The sequence below is a fragment of the Penicillium solitum genome (genome assembly GCF_028829755.1).
Source record: "Penicillium solitum strain IBT 25940 chromosome Unknown utg000001l_segment0_segment0, whole genome shotgun sequence".
In the NCBI taxonomy this organism is placed as follows: domain Eukaryota; kingdom Fungi; phylum Ascomycota; class Eurotiomycetes; order Eurotiales; family Aspergillaceae; genus Penicillium; species Penicillium solitum.
The window spans coordinates 8,936,623-8,953,244 of record NW_027072121.1 but is presented as its reverse complement, the minus strand read 5'-3'; the positions used below and the strand labels follow the sequence as shown (position 1 = coordinate 8,953,244).

The 16,622-nt window shown below is 48.9% G+C and overlaps 6 protein-coding genes across 6 annotated transcripts; 2 read left to right on the top strand and 4 right to left on the bottom strand.

The window, feature by feature from the left end:
• Nucleotides 1–503: 503 nt before the first annotated feature.
• On the bottom strand, nt 504–3,505 carry N7455_003467 (polynucleotide adenylyltransferase; the record flags this gene model as incomplete). The annotated part of the gene is made up of 8 exons (XM_040961908.2): nt 504–1,045; nt 1,181–1,298; nt 1,352–1,466; nt 1,515–2,136; nt 2,187–2,398; nt 2,456–2,830; nt 2,894–3,042; nt 3,102–3,505. 8 exons carry the CDS (start codon nt 3,503–3,505, stop codon nt 992–994), a joined length of 2,049 nt encoding a protein of 682 aa, XP_040807661.2. The 3' UTR covers nt 504–991.
• Nucleotides 3,506–3,674: 169 nt separating this feature from the next.
• On the bottom strand, nt 3,675–5,077 carry N7455_003466 (homoserine acetyltransferase family protein; the record flags this gene model as incomplete). The annotated part of the gene is made up of 6 exons (XM_040961897.2): nt 3,675–3,808; nt 3,861–3,940; nt 4,009–4,156; nt 4,213–4,322; nt 4,381–4,876; nt 4,933–5,077. The coding sequence occupies 6 exons, from the start codon at nt 5,075–5,077 to the stop codon at nt 3,675–3,677; spliced, it is 1,113 nt and encodes a 370-aa protein (XP_040807651.2).
• A 723-nt stretch (nt 5,078–5,800) lies between these two features.
• N7455_003465 (flavin reductase family protein) lies at nt 5,801–6,586 on the bottom strand (the record flags this gene model as incomplete). The annotated part of the gene is made up of 1 exon (XM_040961911.2): nt 5,801–6,586. One exon carries the CDS (start codon nt 6,584–6,586, stop codon nt 5,801–5,803), a length of 786 nt encoding a protein of 261 aa, XP_040807654.2.
• Nucleotides 6,587–8,618: 2,032 nt separating this feature from the next.
• N7455_003464 (Zn(II)2Cys6 transcription factor) lies at nt 8,619–11,932 on the top strand (the record flags this gene model as incomplete). Its single annotated transcript, XM_040961898.2, has 4 exons — nt 8,619–8,734; nt 8,810–8,859; nt 8,919–11,159; nt 11,220–11,932. 4 exons carry the CDS (start codon nt 8,619–8,621, stop codon nt 11,930–11,932), a joined length of 3,120 nt encoding a protein of 1,039 aa, XP_040807637.2.
• A 568-nt stretch (nt 11,933–12,500) lies between these two features.
• N7455_003463 (uncharacterized protein) lies at nt 12,501–14,927 on the top strand (the record flags this gene model as incomplete). Its single annotated transcript, XM_040961915.2, has 1 exon — nt 12,501–14,927. One exon carries the CDS (start codon nt 12,501–12,503, stop codon nt 14,925–14,927), a length of 2,427 nt encoding a protein of 808 aa, XP_040807644.2.
• Nucleotides 14,928–15,672: 745 nt separating this feature from the next.
• On the bottom strand, nt 15,673–16,382 carry N7455_003462 (RNA recognition motif domain-containing protein; the record flags this gene model as incomplete). Its single annotated transcript, XM_040961900.1, has 4 exons — nt 15,673–15,892; nt 16,065–16,171; nt 16,240–16,312; nt 16,363–16,382. The coding sequence occupies 4 exons, from the start codon at nt 16,380–16,382 to the stop codon at nt 15,673–15,675; spliced, it is 420 nt and encodes a 139-aa protein (XP_040807648.1).
• Between the last annotated feature and the right edge of the window lie 240 nt (nt 16,383–16,622).

Genomic DNA, 16,622 nt, shown 5'->3' with positions numbered 1-16,622 from the left:
AGTACGTCCAGGGGCGAGCAGGGTCGAGCAGGGGCGAATGGGCGAGGCGCGTGGCAGGAAGGTCTGTACGTAGTAAAGCCACCTCTTTTCATGCACGTAAACTAGGGACGCGCGCCGACGCACGCGGTAAGCCTTACAACGACGCGGGAGTACATACCTACCTAGGTAAGAACAAAAGGAACCAGCCAATAGTAGCTGGACTAACTGCAAGATCACTCAATTTCTCTGGCGAGGCACCAAATGAATGTAGAGAGTTAGCGACATTGAATACCAGGAATGGGGGAAAATAATCATATCATCGACAATGAAATAGAAGAACGAAAAAGGCGCAAACTCCCCCAGGACCGCGATACAGTGTTGCAGTTACTAACTATATAATAGCGATACCCCTGTTGGTTAGAGCTAGAAGGAAGACAAACAGCCAAGAGCAATATTACTGGGATGTAATCAAGAAAGCGCAAGTCAATTTGTGGATTATGTGTAGCCCACATACTGTGGGACACGTCCTTGCATTCAACTATCTGAACTATCTTCAAGGTGGCGAATGAATATGCCCACCTGGGCAGAGGGAAGCTGCCTGTTCCACTGACAACAAAATACTACACCAACCAGATAGACGAGGTAATGAATAAATCCGGCGCATATACATATGCGCCGTGAGAGATAGGCCCAGTAAGAGGTAAAGTGCCAAAGGGCGGGGAAAAAGAAAGGTGTCTAGTCTAGCTGTTGGGCAAGCAACGCAAAAGACGAAAGACAAAAGACGAAGAGAAGAACGAACCAACCTTGTGCTCTGAGAGCACGGGACGTTCACTGTAGAGAAAGGTAACGCTCGAAGACGGCGAGGAGTTAGATGTTTGGTTGATAGAGGTAGAACTGCAAACTGCAATATTAGGTCAGAGACCACAAGCAATTTGAGGCTCTGGTATCAATTTGATATTGGGGACCAGCCCCGGCGGGATGGAGGGAGCGAAGGAGAGAGGGAGGGAGTCGTTCAGGCGGGAGTTGCGGAGGTAACTTGGCGTTTCGCGGCTCCTTCGGTTGAACTCTGGGGATCGAAGTTGGTATTAGTTATTCTTGGTTGTCGAAATCCTGGGGTTTGACTCGCACGACGTTGGATCACGGGTTCCACGGTTGATGTTTTGCCAGGTTAGGCCGATCTCACTCGTTTTGGGACACTTACGTCCAACTCGCCAATGCTGCGTTTCTGGCCGGCTGTCTCTGACCGTTTGGTAACTTTCTTCTTTGGCCGAGAGGCCCGGGTCTCACCGGGCTGGAAGACATCGTCGGGCAAATCAAAGCTAGAGGGCTTTAGATGAAATTCCCACCAGTCACAGACAGTGGAGGAACTTACCTGCGAACATGGGTGACGGCCAACTCCATGACTTCTTCCTGGTATCCTGGCCATGAGGTGCAAGTCGACTTGAAGATCTGCGAGTCGGTTGATATATCTAGAGATCGAGATTGGCCTTAAGAAAAGTTAGAGAGATGTCGTATAGAGAGAGTGGTGCGATTACCTGGCTCCAGAGGTTTCAGTTCCAGACCGATGTAATAAGTCGTCGTGTAGACAGTCTGGCCATCGTTATCGACTGTACCCTCGACCTCGCCCTCAGCCGGCCCTGGGACCTCTGCATTTTCAAGGGTGTTCTGGACTGCGGCTTGGTGAGCAGCATCCTTAGTCTCATCGGTCATCGCGGTCTTTGTGCCTTTAGCCTGATGTTGTGTAGATCCATTCTTGACTGCTTCCATGTCTTGCTCGTTCTTGATGAGGTGAATTCTTTCAAATCCTTTGGGGAATGGGTGGGCTACCGCAACAATTGGCTTTCGATCTAAAGCGCCAACGAGGTGACGCAGCTTCGACTCCACAAGACCTGACCACACGGACTCGGCCTCCTTGGTCTTGCTCGAAGCGGTGATACTGAGGTAGTACTTATAGTCCTGGGTGAAGAATGTGTGGCGCGCAAATAGATCCTGCCATGAGAGCTGCTTCATGAAGATCCTGTCTACCATGTCGCCACCTCGCTGTAGCTCCCTAAGAATAACAGCCTTGGTAGACATACTGATGTTGTGGGTGGCGCACATGGAGGGGTACGCAGGAGTGATGATGGGCATAAGGTGGAATCGATCACCATGGTAAATCTGATAGTTCTTAGCCAACATCGTCAGCGAAAGCGGTGGTTTGTGCTTACCTTTGGGTTCCAGACTTTTATCTGAAGGGGTCCATCCTCGATCTGTTTCAATAAGACGGGCTGAGGCCAATTCCACTTGTTCATAATTCTGAAAAACTTTCCCACAATCACGGAGCCAGTTGCTTGCGGGTATAGTTGACAAACCCGAGCCACCAGCATAGCCCATGCAACACCACCAGGGAATCCGACAATGTTCGAGTAGATCGCTCGTCCTATACTGACAATTAGAAAATTTGGATAGTAATAACTAAAGAGTGATTGACACTTACGCTGGGCCCAGAGTTTGATTGCACGCAATGCAAGGCGGAATGTCTTTTGTTGTGGGACGAGCTCCAGTATTTCATCTGTGACACGAGTTCCATTTAGCGATCGCACCTCTCGTTCATCCAGTCCTCTGAGGTAATCATTGTTCTTCAAATCCAGGTTCATCGGGATAGAAGGAACGACGAGGCGGGCAAAAATCAGATCGATACTGATTCCACACAGCTCAAGTTTGATAATTGGAACAAACGCATCGGGCACAGGAGTCATCTTTTCAATGGCTCCCTCGGAAGCCATTCTTTGGAGGATGGGAGGAAATTCAGCGAAGAAATCATCGATCAGGACATGTTTAGGTCCAACGACTAGGGTATCGATATCGGAGCCTGCAAGCAATCATTGTCAATATGGGCACAAGAGCTTAGATCCATACATAGATGAACACTTACCTGGTCCGTATACACCCAGTCTATAACTTCCATACGTGAAGATTTTACCCCCAGAAGCCTCAACAGCAGCAGGTGACAGACCCTTCTTGCGACTTACGACTTGCACAAATTCCACCGTGACGCGCTGAAGTAACTGGAGCACTTGTTTTCTATTCCGCGATATCAGTTTCGGGGTTCTGGCGCTTGGTTTGTTGAAATGCGAACACACCTCCGTTCCGTTTCAGTCGGTAGCTCGAAGTTGTTCTGGGCCTTGAGCTCGGCAATGAGATCGTCGTTCGCCGAAAGCTCATCCTTGGTAGGCAGGACGGTCGAGATCGGAGGTGTAACACCCCATTGTCGGACAGGTGGCGTAGCCATTGTGGGGAGGAAGCCGAGATGGTAAGATTCGAGATATAGTCTCACGAGCCGTATGAAGATAGGGATTAGATAACGAGAGCAGAGTTGTCGATGAGCTTCCGAGGCAAGTGGCCTAGGAAGAAGATTAGGTGCTGCTGGGGAAGTAAGAACAATCGATGAAAAACAAATACAATTCCTGAGCAAAACGGGAAGTAAAGACAAAAACAGGAAGAGAATGGAATTGAAGAAGGAAGTTGGTCGCCGCGCAAGGTTCATCGGCGCTTCCAGGGCCAGGGCAGGTGCTTACTCAGCGCCACGTGATCACCATCTATCTACTTTTTTTGGCGACGACGAGCTAACATTACGATTCCAACCATCAAGAGATTTCATTTATGATTGAGATCGTATTAGAATGCTACATTATCATATTTTGTGACTTTGCTAGTTAGCCGAGCGTGCTTTTGAGCTTCTCGGTCAGAGAATTGACCCCATCACCTCCGTTGTCTGCAAAAAATTGAGAGAGCTTGTTATCAAGCCATTTAACATCCTCCGTACTATCGCCTGGACCTCCTGCCCAATCTATCACCTAGTTAGCTTAATGTTTACTTGAAACTTGAATTGGTATACTTACGACCCCAGATCGAAGGGAAGATATCCAGTGTTCCAATACCTGGCTTCATACAAGCAACCTCGTACTCCGAGTCTTCAGGCCTAATATGATTTGATTCTCAGGTTAGTCTCATTTTGCGTCAAAGATAGAACGGACAATTTCAACTTACGGAAAGTAAAGGTCGGTTTTGGACGGCAAAACCAGTGCTTTTGCTTTGATGGATGCCATCGCCTTCTCAAAGTCCCCATTGTACGGCTCTTGCTGGGAGACATCACCAATTTGCCAAGTTTGGAGCAAGACTAGCAGATTTTCGGGTTCTTTAAGGAATCTGTCAGTTCTCTGATACAAGTAGTTCATTGGGATCAAACAGCACCTTTGGAACAAGCCCATTTCTCCCAGAAGTTGGCCATAAAGTCTTCAAGTCCCTTAAAACCCAGCGCGGTTTCATACAACTTGTGTCGATAAAACGCCTGACTAAATCCCCTGTTGCCAATGTGTCAGATAGGGAATAAAAGTCAAAGGTCCACCCGGAATTTCTTACCATCCAGCATACACTCGGCCCAATGCCTTGAGGCCAATATCCTTCTCTTCAGCTGTCCAAGCATGTGCTTCGGCCGTCTCTCTATTAAGACCAATCTCTCCCGATCCCGCAGATCGGCTCTTCTTCACCGCAATCAAGGAGCTTTTGACCCCCTCAAGGAAGACTTGGTTGTGCAATGAAGTTTTCGCAGCCGTACAAAAGGGGACCACAATATCCATGAAGTCAGGATACTGTGTTGCCCACTGGAAGGTCTGGGCCCCTCCCATAGACCAACCAATAACGGCGCGCAAATGCGTGATGCCCATGTGTTTGGTAACGAGCTCATACTGCGCCCGCACATTATCGTAAAATGACACCTTTGGGAATGGCCCAGGACTCGGCTGGTTGGATGGAGAGGAGGACTGACCATTCCCGAACAGGGCTGGAACTATGATGAAGAAATTCTTCGAGCTCAGGAGCTTGTCGTCTCCGATCAACCAGAAGTTGTCGGAAAGAGCTGCAGGCAGTATTAGAAAAGTATTGGAGAGAATATAGGATCATATCTAGATATACCTCCGGAAAACCAAGTTGGATAGACGATTGCTGGAGACTTGGGATCGCCGAATGTCTTGTATGCGATATGAGCATCTCCGATTTTCTGCCCGCTCTGGAGCTCCCAGTCTCCAAGCTTGAAAGTTTCGTATTGCTCCTGTAACATTATTGCACTTTTTCTTTTTTACTTCAGAAAGGAAGATGAAATGGGTTTGTACTTTTGATAAATGGGCGTCCTCCGATTTATAGTTCTACAGTTGGAGATACTTATCAACCCCGCTTTGCCCTCCACACGAGACACGGCTTGAGTCGGAACTGCTTATCCTCCGTCAATCTGATATCTACAAGTGTGAAACATCTCACCAAAGAGCCTTTAAACCTTCAGCGATATCTCTAGTAAGTATCTCGGATAGCCTAGAGATTCAGCCTAAATTTACGCAGGCACTTTCCGAGCCCTGGAGCTAGGTAAACCCATGCCGAAGAAATGAATGAGTCCGGCCTGGTGCTTAACCCGTCGGGGTCGCGTCGGGCATCTCAATAGCCCAGGAGTGCGGTCAACTTCCCTGCCCAGATACGTAGCTAGATGTCAAAATATGTCGTACAAGAATAGTCGGCCGATCATGCGGCCTTATTACGTCTTTTTGGTAGCTTTTTTGTTTATACATTCCCCCTTAGTAGTATTTGTGTCGTATCTAGAGTATAGGTGGTAATGACGGCTTAAAACATGCAGAACGACGTCTCCTTTTATAACCAGTGACATATGCTTTAAAAAAAAATGCATCAACCAAAGTTATACAAACATGTTTACTTCCGGCTGTTTGATTTTAGAATCTATATAATTTCCTTCAAAATCCTCAATGACAAAGTTCTATCAGCTGAAACTAGAGTTCTAATATTGCGGCCTAGGGATCTCCATCGCTTCCGTGGTTCGACCATACGAGATACCACCCAGGCGACTGATAGGCTTAAGAACCTTCAAATCGACGACATTCCTTTCCTCGTTGATCGCATCATCCCTAACCCAGAACCGAACACCCTCAATAATAGCAAGTACACCCGATTTCTTACCGGGGGTGACCCGACTCTCAAACTCCTTCAACTCAACAAGCTTTCCCTCAATAGAAAGAATGGACTCCTTGACACGGGCAGGCTTCACAACAGAGGTAGGCGCCTGGTGCAGCCCCGAAGTCTCCCACTCGGACACACCATAAGGCGCATTGATAGCAGTAGAGTTGGCCGCTTCAATGAAATGTTCCGAGATAATGTTGATAACACACTCCCCAGTCTCGTTTAGGTTCTTCAACGAATCCTTGGCTCTCTCCATCGACCCAGAAAAGCCAACCGTGAACAGCGGTGGGTCATGGTTGATGACCTGTGCGTAGCTGAACGGGGCGAGATTTGTAGTCTTGCCATCTGCAGACTGGGTACTGACGAGTGCAATCGGTCGTGGGACCATTCCCGAAATCAGGAACTTATAGTTTGAGGCCACAGGCCGACCCTCTTCGTTGGGGTCGATCTCGACGTGGTCTTTCTCCAGGCTCTCGCCGTTGTCATTTGCGCCATCGCCTTCCTTCCATGTGGGGTTTGGAGACTTGGTGTATGTGATCTCGGCATCGCGGCGAAAATCTGGCCGCGAGGCTTGGGTTTTCTCGAAATCAGGGCCGACTTTTAACATTGTGCAGGTGTGGCTAAAGAGTCGAGTGGGCTGATTGGGTTGAAATAGTGCACGGGTTGTTGCGAGGCGATTAGCACTTGAGATTATAAATCAGCGTTGTTGTTCAGTCGTGCATGTGGGTTGCCCCGCGTAGCAGGTGGGTGACGAGAGAGGGTCACATCCGTCATACTCGCTAGAAAGTGAGGACAGTGAAACTTACTAAGATTGCAACAATGAGGGCCGACGAGTATTTCGGTAGGCAAATCTAAGTAGATACATGGAGATGATGGAGGCAGTTGTTTTGATTTCATGAAATCCTTATCGCATTTACTATCTCAAATTCAAGCTTCGGTTGCAGTTTAATGCCACGGATGAATTTGCTGAGGCTGTGTATTACCACACACTATATACCGCCTCATCTCGTGGAAGGTGCGTGGATATAATTCCTCTACCGACTATCGGGCCGACTCCGGGTATATCCCCGGGGAACAATTGCCCTGTAGAGATCAAACCGAGTCACGTCATAGTGCTTCCTCTAATCCACTTATTTGTAATAATAATAACAAGAATAGTCGGCGCCGTCTGAGGCCTTGTCTTTTAATCATGTTTCTAGTAGTCTTTTGTTTAGATATTTCCCCCTTATCAGTGGTGTAGCTAGCGGAGCCAGAGTATAGGCGGGAATACGGCTTAAAATGTACAAGACGACTTTTCCGTGTAAGCCAATGATAAAATTCCGAGGTCTATGCCTAGTGAGCCCTAGCAGATTATCGTGAAGTTGTGTGTTGTATAGATCAATAAAACTTGAAAACACTAGTACTGGATATATAAATCTCAAGGTTGTTTGTCTCGGGGCATAAAATAACAAAGACCACAGAACGGTAGTATGCATATTGTAGTTCTTTTTGATGCCCTGGGGTTGACAGGATTTCCAGAAACTTCGAAAACAGCACTCAGACTCACCTGGACAAGAATAACCGATAGGTGTAAAACATATGGCATAGAGTAAAAAAATATACCAAATGACCGGTTAAATGCACCGTCCACCTGACCTTCTGGAAAATGCCCATGTGGACCCTTTCAGTAAATACATACCACATACATAGGTATGCATACTGTATGTAACTATTTTAGAATCTTTCATGGAGGGATTTTCCCAAATAGGGAAACCCAAGCCCTCGAGAATAAGCTTAAATATACCGAGGTAGCAACTAAAGGGTCCATTTTGGATTCCCACGAGAATATACAGGTAGCTTGAGAAAAACATATGTATTAAACATGATTCAATGTTCCTTATTTGATATGCCGTGAAAACGTGGGGGAGTGAAATACGGGCCCAAACCCACTCCACTCTCCCCATAAAAGCTCCATATGCCCCCAAAGTCTGGACTCCATATACTCGGAGTTGATGCGACGAATCTCAATGTTTTGATCATCTGCTAAATTCTTATTCTACGTCGTTTTTTTACTAGTTTTGACTCATTCCATTTCATTTGTATCTTTTTTTTATTCTTTACATATGTAATTGTACTTCAAGAAGTACAGGGATTACAAGTATATGATATATAAAACACAAGGATCGCCCCAGACATCCCATGACCCGATTGTCCCGAACGGGGATGGCGTGGCCCTGTTTCCGGCGTAGCGGTCAAGGGGGGTCAAACCAACTCCGATGTTTTCGATCAAAACATTACCTTACAAAAATACATCGTGAGATTTCCAAAAAGGTTCGGAAATGTAAAATGTGCCCTGAGAGTGGCGTAGTACAAGCGAGGACAATCACGAGGGCTGACTCCCCTCTTCCCCAACTTTTCTCCCTTGAACACTTCACACATACCACTTTTTGATCCCTTATTGGCCTTGAATATTGCCCCACCGTTTATTTCCCTCCTAATGAAGTTTTCGCTATCGCGCACCTTCGCTACTTCATCTCTCCGATCCTCCTCCTCCCTGAACATTAGAATTCGAGATCCGCGCCGAGAACCCATCGCCTCGCTCAAGCTGGAAATGTGCAGGTGCCCAATGGGTCGAGGTCACGGATAATTATTGGCTCGCTATGAGCCCCCCTTCTCCAAAGAAGAAGAATGGCGGCAATCCTTCTGCTCCTAGACAAATCCGCTTTGTCGCAACCGACGGGCAGCCCCAAACCAAGCGGCGCCGCGTTAATGCCGCGTATGTGGACCCTGGGACCCCATTGAATATAATTTTGTCGGTCAAGATGCTGACGTCACTTTTCGTTTGATATAGTTGTTTAACATGTCGCCGGCGCAAGATTCGATGTTCCGGTGAACAACCAGGTAGGATGTGCAGGATCTCTCGCTTGCAGATACCTTGCTGACGCGGAATATGAGGGAAGTGTGTAAGACTTGTTCCGACTACAAGCATGTCTGCCTCGGATACACCGAATCGACCGCGCACCTGCGAACGCAGTCAGACTCCGCATCTCGAGCGCCGCCGCGCCTTTCGGCTCCGAACGAATTAACAGGCCAGCTCGGTTCCCGGGCAATCGAAAGCAGCTCCCCCGAACCAGTGCCCACGACGATACCCAAGGCCCCCGCAGATAGGTCAAGCAAAACGAAAGCGCCCGTATCAAAGGATATTTCTTCTTTTGGGGATACTCCTTCACTCGCGAACAAAGAATTGGATATACAAGCTGTCGGGGACAGTCCAGCGAGTGGTCGTACCTCTGTGAGCTCAGGGAGTCGAACGCATGTCCCGTATTTTCGATACTTCGGCCCTACCGCGATTGTACCAGGATTTAAACAAATGGTCGTGCAAGTTCGAGGTTCTCGCAAGAGTAACCCATCCACGTCCTCAGACTCTCCCTCGCCTCTTCGAAGCCCTAAACCGTCCGATATACCCACAAGACCCCTGGCCCCTGCCGCAGATAATCGGGACAGTCGCGATGCGAACATCCCATTTTATGACCGAGATGACGCGCTTCCAGTTTCGAATCTTGTATCTCATTTGTGCGAACTCTTCTTTGCCCACCTGGGCTGCAGCTTCCCTTTCATACAACGAGAGAGATTTCTCCAGGAACTAAAAGAGAAAAGGGTCGACACCATGTTGGTAGATGCAGTGTGTTCGCTGGCTGCGCGATTCTCAACACACCCGTCACTTGGCCCTCCACAGGCTCCTCCCATCGATCGCTTGCAGCCGCCACTCGATGACAAAAAGTGGGATCGTGGTTTGCCCTTCGGCCATCGAGCGATGAGCGCTCTCGTCGATTCACTGCCATGTCCGACTCTTTCTGCCGTCCAAGCCTGCTTATTACTCGCTTATGAACAATTTGGATCAAATCATGACAGTGGACTTTGGATGTACCTTGGAATATCCATTCGTATGGCACAGGACCTTGGGCTGCAGAAGTTCCAAGGTCTCAAACATAATTATGGCAAGACTGGTGTCATGCCGAGTGAAGTGATGACAGGTCACGCTGGGAAACTAAGAGAGGAACAGTATGATGATCTCGATGTGCATCTGACACCCAAGACTATCCCACAGCCTTTGGTTGAGGAACGTGCCCTTGAGCGCGAACGGGTAGACTCATTCTGGAGCATCTTTTTTCTAGACCGAGTCATCTCCTCGGGTACCGGGAGACCAGTGACATTACGCGATGAGGATATTGAACTCTGCTTCCCCCTTCAGTCTGAATCCCAGCTACCAAATGGGTGGCCCGCACCTTTCCCACCCCTTATTCGGATCATTCATCTATACGGCCGAGTGACCGACCTTATTAATGGGATCCAGGATGTTAAGCTCGTCACACCTGACACGTTGAAGATGCTAGCTGGGATGGAAAGTGATCTAACGGGTATCTATCAACGCTTGTCCCCAAGACTTCATTTCAACGCAGCCAATTTTCAAGCCTATGTCAAAGCCAAGGAGGGAACCAATTTCATTCTTCTCCATTTTTGGTTTCATACGCTCATCGTTCTCCTTCACCAACCGACATTGTTGAACTCATTTGGTGGATCAATCCAACATCTCTATCCGAATAGTCGTGAGCTGTCGATGTCATCTGCCAAAACCATTGCCGATATTCTATCCTTCTCGGAGCTTGTCGATGGTAAAAGCTTCATTGGAAATCCTTTTACGAGCCAGCCGATGTACATTGCGGCGTGCGCATTCCTCATGGAAAGTGCTTACTACGCGTCTCCATCCTCGGGGGCTGGGTCAAACCCACCTCAGCCATTGTTGGCGAATCAATCCAGTGGATTCGTGATGCCCCCCACTATGGAGACCTCAAATGGAACAGAACGGAAGTCCACGGCGAAGCATATCTTACTTGCTTCTGCGGCCAAAGAGAATTATCAGCGGTGTTACAAGGCCTTGAAAGCCCTCAATACGTATTGGGAAGGCACTGGGTATATTTTGACAGTACTGGATCAGAAGGCCAAGGGGATTGTCGATCCCCTCCTTTACGCTGTAGAGGATATGGAAAACACCGGTATCGTTCCAGGGCAACCTCTTGGACCAGGAGCTTGGCGTGCGGGCAAAGCACCGGCGGAATCTGGTTTTGATACAGAAAGAGCAGCCGGGGTTGCGGATATCTCATCTGATGGGAAATGGTCACCACACATTGATCCAAGTCAAGGTTTGTTGAGTCCATTAATATCCATGATAAACATACCACTAACATATCACGCCTCAACAGCTATCGGATGGGCACTCACAGGAGCAACAAATTCTTCACAGCCCAACCTGAGTCTACTCTATCAGATGTCCACCACTGAGGCTGAGTCTTCACCGAATAGACCAACATACTCGTCGCAGTACAGCCACAGCTATCCAGTCCTACCAACAAATACCGAAGGGACAAGCTCTACATATCCACACTCTATTGCACCAGCTAGGGCTCACGAAGAAATGACACCTTCACTCACGACAGCAAATGCTAAATACCCCAGTGTCCAACCTAGAACAATTAGCACCGACCCCTCTTATTACATGGGCATGCATTCAACGTATCCCGAATCAAACACGCGAACAACCCGCCCCGTACAGACAGCACAATCTACGTTCCCTGGGATGTTATCCTCCGGGCTACCAACTTCACATATGGATACCCAGCCTTCCGCCTATAATTACTCGATACCTCAAACGACAGCCGAGAATCAAAATAGAAACCAAATGGGGTCTGTTGACCCAGGTGCTGATTTCCAACCGACCATGGATGATGCCAGTGGGATGATGATCGGGAGTCATGAGGTTGATATGAACTCCATCCACCACCAAGACTCTTTCCCGTTCGTTAACGGTGAGATACTTCCGTGGCTGGAGTATCTCCCTCAAGATGTCCTGAGTTTCTTCGGTGACCATCAAAATTATCCGCTTATGAGCCCTGACGATGTGTCACAGCCTCCATAATGTTTGATGTTCCATTCTTCTTATCGTACATATTTATATCTTTTGGGCGGCTTGCATTTGCCTGTGTTCTAGCGACTGGCTTTTGTTTTTGTTTATATATTTTGGACCGAGATGTGCTTTTCTGGCGCCAGGTTGGATGGTATCCTTGGCCAGAAACTAGATCGCCTGCTTTTCGTTGTGTATGTTCAAACCGGTGTGTTTGACTTGGGGTTTAAGTGCAGCCATATTCAATAGACTCAGAACAAGATTTTCCTTTTCAGTATTGATTTCTTTGGGATCCCACTAGAAGATATAGACGCTAAGACAAGTGCCATGTTCAATATCTCATACGATGTACTCGAGAATATAGTGTGGCTTGATGATCGACAATGTCAGTTGGTTGCCCGGAACAACGGGGGCGGTGAGACACTTGTCAACACAGGTTGAGTTGTCTTGGATTCCACGTTGACACAAAGGGACGAGGTATGTGGAATTTGGTTTTACCAAGTCCCTAGCTCTTTGTATTCTTACAGACAACACTCGGAAGTTTCAGAACGCAACCTCCCACCATTCATCGCATGAGAATCCCATGGCGCAGTTAAATGACGACAGTCAACAAGACGTCGATTGCACGGAGATCCTAAGCCCACAACCTTTTGCCCCTCAGGGTAAAGGCTTCCTCGTATCCTCCCTCGAGTCCAGTAACGAGTCCTATTCCGCCGATAATGCCCAAATGTCCTCCACCCAAGAATATGATTATAACTCTTCCTCGTCCTCCACCCGCCATTCAACAAGCGACGTCTTCGGCCGTGAAATGGACGATGAACTAGACCAACTGAAATCCAGAGCATCGAGTCGCTCATCGCTCTCCTCAATCCCAACATCTGTCCTCATCCACCCAGTCGACCGAATGAAACAAATGCCAGACATGGACATCCACGAAAAGATCGCCGGATACAGAATAGAAGAGTCCGAAGCCAGCTTCGGCGATTTCAACGATATCCCCGCCAACGTCCGCACTATCCGTCAGCGCGAAGCCGCCTTCCGAAAGCCGAGTTCCGTCAGGGCCATGCAGATGCACACAGAAGACGAAGCCGATGATGACGAGTATCTGACTCCTCCGCGCCGACGACAAGGCCTCCGGTCACGATCACCTGGTCCCTCGCCACTGAAACGATCGCCGTATTATTCGCCCAATGCATCGAAACAACCAAGGCCCAGGAAGGAGGCCCCGCTTGTGCTGCTGCACTGCAGCTTGCTCCCGCCGTCCATCCCAGTACCTGGAGCATCGGACCCCAGAAACCAGGATATCTTGGAAGACGAGCTACCGGCGGAATACTGGAAGCGCTGGCGGCGACTGCAGGACCGGGTTGGATCGGGCGTGTTGCGTGATCGCGGCGTGTTGATCTCACACCCGGAGGATCTGTACGATATTCTAGAGGAGCGGTTGTTGGAGAGTCTCGAGCTGCAACGACCACGTCTGCAGAATGGCCATTTTGTGGGCCGGGAGCACCATAGCTCTGGCTCTGGCTCCGAAGGAGATTTCTCGGATATCGGAGAGAGCGAGACGGACGGCGAGCAGGGTGATGAATGTCCCGACTGTGGAACTCACGTGGGACACGGAGATAGTAACCGCAAATGGGAGATTCGGGTATTTGCTGCGAACGGGCTGATGCGCGCTGGAGCTTGGGCTGCTGCGTGGCAAGATATGGAAAAGGTTGACGTCGAGGTTGGGCTTTGGTTGCCTTCTGATGTGCGCCGTGGATTGGAGAGGAGGCTTGCGGAGGAGCAGATGGCGGTTGTCGAGCACGCTCAGAGTCAGATTCCGCCGATGCAGATGCAAATGCAGATGTCTCCGCTGGTTGATGGTGGGCAGCAGGTCCCGCCGGAGATTCTGCAGTCGCCTAGACAGAGTCATGCTCGGATGATTAGTGATGTGGGGACTTCCCAGTCTGATGAGATGATGTTTAGGCAGGCTTTCCCCGAAGCTGCAGCTGCAGCTCGGGTCGACAATGCGTCGGAGATTAGACACGAGAAGGAGGAACATGAGGTTGCTCTTTCGACTCTCTTCGTCAATTATATCCGTGTTCTGGCGGCCGATAGGCGCAATATTGCCCTGCTTCTTCTCAGTGTCCTTGTGGCTTTCCTTGCCATCGGTTCTCGCCAGCAGCAAATCCCATTATACTCTGATCTTGGTTCCTTCTCGCAGCAGCCCCCCGATATGCCGAGTTTCAGCGTGTCTCCATCTTTGTCTCCTTCTGCCTCTCTTGCGAGCGATCCGTTGATCGTGAGCTCAGTTGGCTCTTTGCCGAATTCCCAACTTGTGGCTGCAAGTGAGAGTGAGGTGACTCCAGTGTCTGAGATGGTGAATTCTGCTTCTCTAACTGTTGACTCTCCTGACTTCCATGGTGAGCCTACACACCCCGTGGAGCTTACGGAGACCACGGCACCACCCCAGCCGCTGGAGAATTCCCAGGCTCAACTCGAAGAGACCCCAGATTCCTCTTTGGCTGCTGCCCCCATTGAATCTTCCGTTGTGCCTTTGGAGCCCGCGGAGTCTATGGAGACTACGCAGTCTCAGCTTGAGGACAACACGGATACTCCTTTGGATAACACTGTGGACTCTCCTGTTGTGTATTCAGAGTTCTCTCGTTCTCCTACTTACTCTGTCGAGTCTTCCACTTTGTTGGATGTGTCTGCCAAGACCACACTACCTCAATCCGAGGACAACACACAGGACACCTCGGATGAGAATGTGGACTTGCTTGCAGCGTCTGAAGAGCCCCCTTCTTCCCCAGACACGTCTGCAGATAACGAGGAGCCCCAGCTTGATAACGAAGCAGAAATTCTTTTGGATGACACTGCTGAATCTCTCGCTATGCCTGTAGAGTCTTCTCCTTCTTCCGCAGACTCCGTCGAGTCTCCTTCTCTGTTGGATGTGGATATGGAGACCGCACCGCCTGATACTCAAGTTGAAAAAGACGACCGAAGCGAAGAACACGAACAAACAGATTGATCTTGGGAAAGTAGACATTACTTTCCCAACCTTACGACGATGACTGGAACGATATCAGGCGAAATGTTTTGGATTTTTATGACTTTTACAATGTTCCGGTCCATTTTTGGCGTCTTTTGCTCATTTAGCCATAGCCCCTCGTTAGTTGAGTTTTATGATCATGTTTATCTTAGCGAACCTCATCTGCTTTTCCAATTTCATAAACTGTTGTATGTATACAATGCAATATGTACTGATCTGAAACAATGCCAAGCCCCTAGACTTTGATATCTCCACTTTGCCCCCAGGTCCTCCCGCTCGCTTAGTGATCGACCTTCTCCAATAGATTAGATATTGGACAGATATTGGATATCAGATCTGTTAGATTATGCACGAACAGTACTTCAGTGTAGATACAATGTGGTTCTTACATATAGTTATAGCCTGCGCCTACATCTATCAAACCTGAAAGTGATCCGTGCTCCAGACAATGCGGGGTAATCCAAATGACAATGAGACTTGAGACTACGTTGGTTATATCGCGCACATTGTAGACCAGGAACCAAAAAAGGAAGACTGACTTCAAGGCTCGATATTATTGATTATCGATTAAAGGTAAGGTTAGTTGAACGAGTTCGATTTTGTATTGGGCAGGATCAGATGTCACTGGCCCAGCGAATGTATCCGTCAACCCAGCATAAGTCACAACCTTCGTAAAAAAGTGCTAATCACGTCCAGACCTTCGTAAGCTTCGTGACAGGAACATCTAGTAACCGCCGCCGTAACCGCCCTGGCCACCCTGCTGACCACCGTAGCCACCCTGACCACCACCGTAGCCGCCCTGGCCACCGCCGTAGCCACCCTGGCCGCCACCGTAGCCTCCGTTGCCGCCACCACGGTAACCGCCGCCGCCGAAGCCGCCGCGACCACCGCCACCGGCAGCGCGCTCAGTAGCCTTGTCAACGCGGATCTGACGACCGTCGAACCTGGGAAAAAGAGAGATGATTGTCAGCATACGTTTTCAATGGAGGGGGAAGAGGGACCGTTCGCATCACGCTGGAATAGACGACGCTGATGATGCGCGACTCATTCCAACGCGAGTTGTTACTAGTCGCTGGAAAGTAGAGGTAAGGTATTGGAGGAATCAGCTTTGCTTACTCCTGGTTGTTCATGGCGTCCATAGCGGCAGTAGCCTCGTCATCGGTAGAGAAGCGGACGAAACCGAAACCGCGGCTGCGGCCGGTATCACGGTCCTTGACGACGGTCTAGGGGAAGAAAATAGAAGTCTTAGAAGGTTGTGGGGGAATCAGTTTTGGGAATCAGAGCGACTCACAGCATCCTCGACAACGCCGAATTCCTCGAAGCGCTGGCGCAGACTGTTGTCGTCTGTGTTCCAGGAAAGACCGCTAGAAAATGATCAGCGGGCGCATCAGATATTCAGATCTCCGGATCTTACCCAATGAAAAGCTTGGACATTTTGATGGAAATGGGGGAAGAGAGAGAGATAGAGAGGGGGAAAGGGGAATGTGAAGAGGGGCACAGCCGAGCATGATCTTAAATACAACCCGGGACGGAACAACATCACCCCACAGATTTTTTATGATTCCTCGTTTTTCAGGCTCATTTTTATTTTTTAGATTTTTAGATTTGTGTGATTTTATTTTGGTTATTGGGTTATTTGAGGGAATGCTTTGTTTAGTTATATGTACATATGTA